The sequence below is a fragment of the Berghia stephanieae genome, chromosome 6 (assembly GCF_034508935.2).
Source record: "Berghia stephanieae isolate SIO BIC M18660-M18661 chromosome 6, UCSD_Bste_1.3, whole genome shotgun sequence".
Taxonomy (NCBI): Eukaryota; Metazoa; Mollusca; class Gastropoda; order Nudibranchia; family Aeolidiidae; genus Berghia; species Berghia stephanieae.
The window spans coordinates 68,865,654-68,877,046 of NC_088365.1; the positions used below are offsets into that span (position 1 = coordinate 68,865,654).

Sequence of the window (11,393 nt, forward strand, 5' to 3'; positions counted from 1 at the left end):
AGTCAACAAGCCGCCCAAGTATAGTATATAAAAGACTTATTTCTTGTGTTTTGTTTTGTTTTGTTTTTATGATTTTAAGGGTTTTACGGCGCTTGCAACACATTTAGGTTATACCAGCGTCAGTAAAAAAAAGGAAGAAAATGGGATAGTAAAAAGTTCTAGAATTACAATTAAAGCACCCAAGAAAAAGTAAGACATAGGGGAACTGAGAATAAATAGGGATCAGATGTAGATTCCAAGAGCATACCACCAATGTACTTAGTTTGAGATCACATATGTCTCATCAGGACACAAGCACAAAATCCAACAAAGAGGAATACACTCAAATGCATACATTATACAATGAAAATAACACATTTAATAATACATAACAGAGATATGATTTGCAAGGTAAAAAGATATCATCTCCCAAAACAATAACTATGCATTTGACTGTTTCCCTCCCAGCTAGGACTCCGGCCAGGGCCAGGAAAAAAACCAAGTAATCTCATTCCAAGACAAAGACAGAAAGCATGTTGGAAAACAGTTATAAGGGGATAGAAGACACAGTATGTACCCCCCCCCCTGCCCACTATGGGAAGTCATGAACCCCACCCAGTCTTCTGTTTTAAAACCGCGGTTATCCACTTCCCACAACAAACAACTGATACTCATTTCTGCTAAAATAACTGGGTCAAGCCGGCAAATTTAGTTTTGCACACCTTGAGGCCTGACTTGGGAGAAATCAAAACCATATCAGTTTTATCATTGGAAGAACAGGTTTGTTGTAATCAAAACAAAGGGGTGAAGAAAATTACAATAAATATGGATTTTATTGCTATTCGTTTTGCTGAAATGGATTTTAATCATCAATACGAATATTACTCAAATCATTCACCGAGTAGAGCCCCATGATGCTATAAATAGAATCCCAGTCCATTCATTAACCTGACACACACAGCAGTTCAACTTTTAGTTGTGTATGTTATTGTCTTTGGAGTAGATAAGTAGTGTATTGGGGTTGGATTTTCTATTCCTTCTATTAATGACTGTTATTATAGTTGGTATTCGAAGGAAGAAATTTTATATGGCAGTCCAATTGCTGTTGTCATGTTGTTCTTTTAAAAAAATGAAATTCACAAATCTCAATGAACAGACGCGTATCGCAATCCATACCGAAACAACAATGAAAGGATCCATAGACTTCAATGATCGGGTGATATACATTTTATTTGTCTAGAGGAAGATCGATAAATGGACCTCTTTTACATAATATGTGCCCATCGTAAATGCCAGTTACGCGATTACATCTCTTTAAAATTCAAACCACACATGCCCCTCCCCCTTTTTTTACACACAATATACACACATTCTAAAAAAAATTAACCCACTAGAACATTGATATTGCGCAATATCTACTGAGTGAGCTCAAGTCACTTAAAAAGGGCTCCTAAGCCGATAGTAACATGAAGACGAGACATGTTGCCTGTTGGGTGAGATAACATTTTCCTCCAACACAGACAACACTGCTTCCGCTCAGGTACTCATTTTACACCTGAGTACGGTGAGAGATGGTTTTCGATCCATGCCGCCTTAAATAAACAGCCAGCAACCGCCCCTGATATTTATTTATGGTCGCAATCAAAACGACTACTTCCTCCACTTCCTGCCATTTTAACTCACTCAGTCCTAGAAATTTTTGCTACTATTCAAAATTGGAAAAAAAATGTATTAAAAGTGAGCATGTGCATGGATAGTTTTTATTCATCTACCATTAACATGTAAAAACTAAAAACATTAACTTTGATACTAGCTACGCCTATAATTTGTCTCAGAAAAATATAATAAATAGGCATGGGGCAAAAGTAATCCGGTAAACTACGGATATAGTCGATGTTAGGGTTGAGTTAAAATCCCTTCCAGCAGCTGCATCAAAATTGAACGCACAAATAACTAAATAAATCAGAAAGCGTAAAAGTAAGAGGTCATCACACAGGAGGTCAAAGACATTATTATCAATAAAACATATAAATTCAGCGCAAGTTTGATATTTCTGGATACAAATTCAATTTTCAGCATCATAATCATCCCGACTTTTAATACCATTTTGAGACAAGGGGTCACATTTGATTCGTATCGTTTACTGGCAACTCGGAGCTTCCAGTTGGAAACATAAATTTTCATTTTTACAGAGGGTAGTTGGGTCTATTTGCCAAGTATTCCTTGAGTCCAGGCGTCCGTTCGACCTCCTCTCTGACCCTCTTGATCTCTGGATACGCGTGGACGCAGGTCGTGTTCTGTAAGGCAGATTGTGTCCCTTCGTGGATGATGATGTCTGCTAGACTCAGCTTGGGGAAGGAGGAAATTGATAGGGAGTAGGTGGGGGCGTGGGGGGGGGAGGAGAAAAGAAATGGTTTATTGAATGAACGTTTTTCAGTTCTTTGTTATTGTTTTGTTTGTTTTGTTTTTTAAATAGAGCATTTATATAGCGCAATATCCACTAAACGTGCTCAAAGCGCTTTACAAGGGGTCCCTGACCAACAGCAACACTTAACATGTAGGACGGGACATGGCGCCTATTAGGCGATATTACAATTTTTTCGGACAGACACAACGCTGTTAACGGCCAGGTGTGAGTACGGTGAGAGAGAGAGAGAGAGAGAGAGAGAGAGAGAGAGAGAGAGAGAGAGAGTGAGTAAAGAGCCTTTTTCCAAGGGCTCAACAATGCGCCGAGCAAGGCTCGAACCCAGGACTTTCCGGTCCGAAAGCGAGTGTATACGACTAGACCACATAGCCAGCCATTGTTATAAGTTTATTAATTGTTAATATACCCTTCCGTCATGACATCATAAGATATCGTCGCCTAGACATTCCACCTAGGAATAATAGATAATCCATCAAACAAGATGGCTGATGTCAACAGGAATAACCCATGTCCATGTTGTCCAAAGTGAGCAAATTGGGGGTTATAATAATAATAATAATAATAATAATAATAATAATAATAATAATAATAATAATAATAATAATAATAATAATAATACCTAGCTCTAATTGTAGCTTTTACCTAAACAGCTCTAAGCCCTTCAATTGGGGAGGGTTAGATTTTTGGTTCAAAATATTGTTATATACCTTGTTGCCAACAGCAAAATTGGTATTAGTTTTCTTTTGGTTTGGGTAGATCATGTTGGCAAAATATCCCAGGAACTTGGGGTAGATTTCATCTCTCAATTTCTTCATTCCAGCAGCCTGGGGGTATAGTATGGGTACAGTATAGTAGACGATGATAAAGATGATGGTCTTTTTTGTTGTTGTGGTTGTGGTGATGGTGGTGATGATGATGATGGTGATGGTGGTGATGGTGGTGATGGTGATGATGATGATGGTGGTGATGGTGGTGATGGTGGTGATGATGATGATGGTGATGGTGGTGATGGTGGTGATGGTGATGATGATGATGGTGGTGATGGTGGTGATGGTGGTGATGATGATGATGGTGATGGTGGTGATGGTGGTGATGGTGATGATGATGATGATGATGGTGATGATGATGGATGATGAATGATGAATGATTTATGATGATGATGATGATGATGATGATGATGATGATGATGATGATGATGATGATGATGATGATGATGATGATGATGATGATGATGATGATGATGATGATAATGGTGGTAGTTGTGGTGCTGGTATTGATGATGATGATGATGATGATGATGATGATGATGATGATGATGATGATGATGATGATGATGATGATGATGATGATGAGTGAGGTGTGATGATGATGATGATGATGATGATGATGATGATGATGATGATGATGATTGTGGTAGTGGTGGTGGTGGTGGTGATGCGAAAGCAATGAGAAACCTTAGATTATATGAAATTACTCGTGAATTCAACCCCCCCCCCCCCCCCCCACCACCACACACATACACACATACAGACACTCATATACACATAAACAAATCCTTACATCAAGACACATTAAATTTTCTTTAAAATGTACTAAACTATTTCAATTAACAAAACACAAACAACACACAGCAGTTTTAACAGTCAGGTAATTATTTACACCTGAATACGATGAGAAAATGTGAGTAACAAAGTTTTTCCAAGAACTCAACTTTGCGCTACACAGGACTCAAACCCAGGACCTTCCGATCCGAAGGCGAGTGTTTTACCGCTAAACCAAGGACATATACATGGAAGAAGGACTTAAACCAAAGCTGCCGTACTCCTGAAAAACACATATTTAAAAATTTGCCCAGAAAACTTGTCCTTCAAATATTGATCGATTTAAATTACTCTCATCTTGGACAAAACTCTCAAACTCCGGGACTTCTCCAAATTTGTAAATATTATGTGTTTTTCCAGAGTACGCCAGAAAGAGGCCTGTCCGAGAGCCAACCCCCCCCCCCCAAGAACACAAGCTGCTGACGGGACATGGAGATTCTCCACCTCTTCAGTTATGTCCCTTAGCTGTGTCCAACATAATCACCACTATAATGAAGACATATTTTACACACACAAAAAACGATCTTTCTATGAGTTTTAAAAAAAGCCTCACAAATCATGCAACATAACGTTGGAATTCAAGTTTGATACGTATGGGGCCTTGAAAATATCACTCAGTCTCTGATCAAGGGACTGCATCAAATTAAATACCAAACGCATTCACAACGGTCTAGTACTAATAATCTGTATTTGAAAGGAAATTTGTTCACTCTTCGACTTACTCTTTCTTGATCGTCCTTTGACCCAAAAGCAACCTTGACCTCTTCCTCAAGAAGGTCAGCTCGGAGATACAGCATTTGGTCAATCATCAAACGCTCTAAGTTGTTGGAACCGTATAAATCTGGTGAACCAAAAATAAAGTCTAAGTCAAAAAATTAAATCCAAAAAAGTCTAATTATTGAATATAAAAAGATAAAATTGTAAATCTTAATTATACGATTTTTGATCGATATTGGAATTAACATTAATTTTGGAGTTAGTTTGAAATTATACAGATCGCTGGGACTGTCCATCCTGCTCTATGGCTGTGAAACACGGACTCTCACAGCAGATTTAGAAAAGCGAATCTGTGCTTTTCAAAATAAGAGCTATCGGAAATTCCTGAGAATTCCAAATTTGGAGCACAGGACTAATAGAAAGACTAATAGAGATATTTTAGAAGAGGTAGAGGATCGAGCAGGAGGACAGGAACCACGGTTGTCAATGGTCAAAAGAATAAAATTGTCATGGTTCGGACACACTGTCCGCCATGATAATCTATGCAAGATTGTCATGCAAGACACTGTGGCAGGACAGAGGAGAAGAGAAGACTGAGAAAAAATGATGGCATGACAACATCAAAGAGTGGACAGGCCTGGATCTAAATAGCCTTCTGGAAAAGGCCAGAGATCATGACGAATGGAGGAAGGTTGTGAAGTCTGCATGCCGCATGTACCCCCGCCCGTCGATCAACTCTGATCATGGGATTGAGTAAGTGAATAGAAATTAACCCGAGATCCAGAGAACTTTCCTGGGGGTCAATACAGATTTTGGTTAAAAGTCGATTTTATAATACATTCTCATATCGAAGAAAGTTTAAGAATACAAAATGGTAAAAGTGACTTGAATAGAAGACCATAAATCATTTATTTGTAATTGGATGACGTCATCACTCGGTCAGATGTCTCTATTTATTTGGCGTAATTGGATTCAATAGCCTGATGTCACGTACGTCCGCCCAGCAACGAGCAGCTTGGTTCTAAACAAAGAAAATCGATACTTTTTATTCTTCATGCTGGCTAGAACTTTTTCACATGTCATGTGATCAGAATGTATAAAAGTCAAAACTTGATCAGATTTATAATGTTTTTCTCCTCTGGATACACTTTTATGCTCGTCGGAGAAATATTTCATAAGGGCGTCCGCCATTGTTCCGATAGTTTAGAACCAGTTACTAAGTTACTATTCGTCATTACGAGGGAAGTAACGTCACGACTTTTGAAGACTATTTCAAAGTAAAACTGTTTTATCTGACCTATGTTGTTTTGTAGAAACAAAGGAGAACGGGGTTGTTTTTATCAAAGTTTACATCCAGACAATAGCTTCATCTTGTCCGTTTTCGTAGGAAGTTTCAATTTCATTAGTTCACTGTCGCACTCGTAAAGTAAAAAATCACGTTTTTAAAAATTTGGCCAGATAAACCGTCCTTCAGATATCGATCAATTTAAATGACCCTCACCTTGGCAAAAACTCTCAAACATGGAACTTTAGGAAGAGCACGCGATGGCCCAAGTTTGAAAATTTTTGCCAAGTCTAGGGTAATTTTAATCGATAGATAATTGAAGGATGAGTTTCCTGGCCAAACCTTTGGTTTTTCAGAGAACGGCAATTTACAGGTTACCATGTGTATAAAAACATGACAGTAATGGATACCATTATATAGTAAACATTATTGAACTCTCGGATTTCAGAATTTTGAAAAGATAAGCATCGTTTGAATCGATGGATGCTTTTCAGAGTATGACAGGAAAGATTTATTGATGTTTTACGTTTGGCTAGAAAATTCACAACATCTGCCAGCCGGTATATAAAGTACCAACACAAAAAAAAAAAACAAAAAACAAAACAAAGTGTAACCTTAATCCTTTATAGTCTGATTTATAGTATTGAGTGAGAATTACTCATAAAAATGGCTGGCTAAAAACAATAACAAAGAGCTGAGTGACGTCATTTCATTTCTTTTTATAGATAGAATGAAGTTGACGTCAATCGGGTCTTTGTTATTGTTTTTTGCCATCCACGTTTATGAGTAATACTCACTAAACTGTATTAACCAGACAATAAACGTTCATGGTTACACGACATAGTTATTGTGTGTGTTGGTCCGTTATATTTACGGATGGCAATGTTGTGAGCCTCTTGGCCAAGCGCATACTATTTATACGTACTGCACTCTTTGGCCAAATAGATTGAGATGGCCGCGGATTGTCCATAGGTCTCTCCATTGATTTCCAAAAGGGGAAGAGTTCCTAGGGGTATTTCTGTTGCAGAATAAAGTAAAAGTTCCCTTGATTATACGTACAAGTAAAGGGAGATAATTTGAGACTCTAGTAAAGCAAAATGTTTAGATATTTCGTATAAAGGGACGTAATTTGATACACCAGTAAAGTAAAAAGCCTTGATAATACATATAAAGGGACATAACCTGATACTCTAGTAAAGTAAAAAGTCAATATATCTAACATGATCATCCCCTCATCCTAAGGGCGTTTCTGTTGCAGAATAAAGTAAAAGGTCTTGATAATACGTACAAGTAAAGGGGGATAATTTGATGCTCTAGTAAATTAAAATGTTTTGATAATATAAAGGGACATCATCTCATACTCTCGTAAAGTAAAAAGTATCTAACATGATCATCACCTTATCAAGATCGCACCAATCGCGTAATATCATCTTCGGATCGGAAGGTCCTGAGTTCGAGCCTCTCTCGGGCATAGTTGATTCATTGGAAAATGCTCTTTAATCACTTTCTCTTACCGTACTCAGGTTTAAAATGAGTACCTGGCCGTAACAGCGTCGTCTCTGTCCGGAAACATAATTGTAATATCGCCTAACAGACGTCAGGTCCCGTCTTAAATGTTAAGTGTTGCCAGGTACCCCTGTAAAGCGCTTTGGGCACTTTTAGAGGATTTTGCGTTATATAAAAGCTGAATTAAAAATTAATTAAATCAAATCCCGGATTCCGAGTGAGATTTACTTGATCCATTCAAAAGAGACTGAGTCGCGTTGCGTGAATCGCAAAAAGTTAAAATTTATCTGACCCGCCGTCTCAAAACTGTATTCAATAGCAAGTTAACGATTGCATTCCCTACCTACAACGATCGACAAACGACAAAGGAAGAAAATGAAGATCTGTCCTAGGACTAAGAGGACAACTCTTCGTTTTCTTCAAAGTCGTTCGTCGATCGTTGTATGTTAAATGAGATTTTATTTGGCGCAATATCCACTAAATGTGCTCAAAGAGCTTTACAAGAAATCCCTGGCCAACAGCAACATTTAACGGGACATGACGCCTGTTAGATGATTTTTACAATTTTTTCGGACAGAGACAATGCTGTTAACGCCAGAGGTGATCATTTTACACCTAGGTACGGTGAGAGAATGTGAGTAAAGAGCCTTCTCCAAGGACTCAACTATGCGCCGAGCGAGCGAGGCTCGAACCCAGGACCTTCCGATCCGAATTATTTGGGGGCTGTTCTTATTCACCCGATTCTACGATAGACTTCTCTTTTATCTAGTGATATTACTTGGTTTGAGCGCCGGCCAGTCGTGCATCTCCACTCTGTTGTCTTCGAAAGACGTTCCGGCCGCCCTCAGAACGAGTCTGATGATCTCACCGCGTCCCCGGAGGTTAAAGTAGGTCAGCTTGGGGATAGATTCCGGCATTGCTGGTGTCAGGTCTAATCAGTGACTCTCCTGGTGAGAATGAAAAGAATAATAAGGCTAAGTGACGTCAACTTCGTTCATACTATAAACGTTTAAAGTTACACATGTTGTGTGTTGGTACATTATTTCCGGCTGGTGGATACTATGAGTTTGTTTTTTTAAACAAGCGCATCGTATCAATATCAATCGGACTATTGATGCAATGCGCTTAGTTAAAATACTCACAACATCCGTAAGCAGGATATAACGTACCTAGACATTTACCAACCAACACGGATTGAAACTTAGTACAGCCCAGATGTCGCAGGGCACTACCAAAAGCAAAGTTCCAAGATAACCGTAATGTGTTTACACAACACAAACACACACACACACACACACACATACAAACGTGTATACACACACACGTATCTCTCAAATCCATCTTCCAAATATAAAAACAACGTATCTCAACCAAAAAACTATTCTTGTCATGTTAATCACTAAACTGCCGTTCTCCAGAAAGACGCGTATCTTAAATTTGGCCAGAAAACTCGTCCTTTAAATATCGATAGATTTAAATGACCCCCCCCCCCCCAATTTGGCAAAATCTCTGAAACATACCTGAGACTTAAGGAAGACTTCGCGGGGTGTGTGAGAGTTTTTGCCAAGATGAGGATCCTTTAAATCGATCGATATTTGAAGGACGAGTTTTCTGGCCAAATTTTTTAATGCGTGACTTTCCAGAGTACGGCCGTTTAACTGGTGAAAGATTTGTCGAAGTGAAACGAAGAAGGTGTGGATTGGAAAAGAAAATGAATAAAATGAAAATAACAGCGTCAAAGAGAAAAGGAAGAAAATGGCAAATGTCGTCACACGTTAGAACAGCCGTGACAATTTTTTCCCTTCCGTCGGGGTGGATTTTTAGTGATTTATCAATGCTTTATTTATTGAGTTTCATTGCAGAAAAAAATATATTTGAGCCCGAAGCTTCCCGTACTTAGTTTTTATTTTTATTTTTATTTATTGAAACTGTTATATTCATCGTTGGTCATTACTTTAAAGATTCGAAAGCATTGTTGAAATCGTAAGAGTAAATGAATGGTGTGGGAAGAGAGGGAGAAGGGGGCTGGGTGTAGGGGGGGGGGGGAGGGGCTAGAGGATGACTGATGGGCGGGATAAAAGGGGGTGGGATGTGTGTGTGTGTGTGGGTGGGGGGGGGGGGTTGAGACGATTCCTTGGAGAGCGAGGAATGCAAAGTCTAGTCAGGGTGAATATCTGTGACCTGAGGGCAAAGTTTACTCCCAATATGCTTCCGTTTACAGTAGTGTGAGGTCATATGGTCTCGATCTATGTCAATTTCCACAAAATGAGAGGTTTTTTTTTTATATAGCGCAATATCCACTCGAAGTCTCACAGCGCTTTACAAGGGGTCCCAGGCCAACAGCAACACTTAAAATGCAGGACGAGACATGACGCCTGGAAGTCGGTATTATCATTTTTTTTTTCGGATAGAACAACGCTGTTAACGGCCTGGTTTTCATTTTACACCTGAGTACGGTGAGAGAACGCGAAGAAGAGACTTTTCCAAGGACTCAACTATGCGCCAAGCGAGGCTCGAACCCAGGACATTGCGATCAGAAAGCGAGAATCATACCACTAGACCACATAGCCACATACAATACAGTAGCATGATAATTAAAACAGATGGGTGCCTATCGTGATAGCTTTCATTTTCCTGCAAATATCATGGATTCTCCTCCACTTGTCTGTAAAATGAAATTAAAAACTGTTTGAACATTATCCTTCAGAATATTTAACATAATATTTTTAAAAAAGCAAACAAAAAAAACAAACACCCCAAAACAAACAAACAAACAAAAACAAAACAAAAAAAAAACATTTATATAGGGCAATATCCACTAACATTGCTCAAAGCACTTTACAAGGGTCCCAAGTCAAAAACAACACTTAACGTATAGGGGGGGGGGGGGGGGCTATGACGAGACACGACGATCTTCAAAACAATTTTTATAATATGTGAGGCGTCCCCCATCATACAATAAATAATAATATGTTTACATACAATACGTATTGTAAGGATGGTATTAGACAAAAAGGTTGCATTATGTCAAATAATACGTCATATAATTATATAGCTGAGCGAAATATGAAATCAAATAGTTCTATACAAGCAAGTCGCTTCGAATGCTGATAGGAAACACACGAGTATTAGAACGTTTAAAGCAGCCAACTAATGTAACGATGGAATGTGTGACAATCAAAATACTTGTAAAACACGAAGCCCTGCGATGTTGAGAGAGAGAGAGAGAGAGAGACAGAGAGAGAGAGAGAGAGAGAGAGAGACAGAGAGAGAGAGAGTACATTTCGCATAGGACTCAAGAATAAAATGGAGATCCATTATCTATCAATACACCGGGCAGACGTTTTCTAATTCAAAAATGGGTTAAGATAACTCGGGGTGTTGCTGAATTTGTACAATTAATTCGTTGTTATAACTCCTGTCTCCATTTGTGGTTGTTGTTATCATCATCATCATCATCATCATCATCATCATCATCATCATCATCATCATCATCATCAATAATAATAATATCACTACTTCTACTGCTACTACTACTACTACTACTACTACTACTACTACTACTACTACTACTACTACTTCTACTACTACTACTACTACTACTACTACTACTACTACTACTACTACTACTACTAAAAATAATAACAATAATAATAATAATATAATAATAATAATAATAATAAATAATAATAATAATAATAATAATAAATAATAATAATAATAATAATAATAAATAATAATAATAATAATAATAATAATAATTATAACAATAACACTACTTCTAATAATAATTATTATGAAAATAATAATAATAATAATAATAATAATAATAATAATAATAATAATAAGAAGAAGAAGAAGAAGAAGAAGAAGAAGAAGA

At 37.9% G+C, this 11,393-nt stretch overlaps 1 protein-coding gene across 1 annotated transcript; it reads right to left on the minus strand.

Annotated features, from left to right (window-relative positions):
* Positions 1-793: 793 nt before the first annotated feature.
* LOC144975517 (glutathione S-transferase 1-like) lies at positions 794-8,460 on the minus strand (the record flags this gene model as incomplete). Its single annotated transcript, XM_078919686.1, is given in 5 exon segments — positions 794-2,327; positions 3,112-3,228; positions 4,728-4,846; positions 6,933-7,025; positions 8,292-8,460. Coding segments are annotated over 5 exon segments (630 nt in total). The 3' UTR covers positions 794-2,165.
* Positions 8,461-11,393: the final 2,933 nt, after the last annotated feature.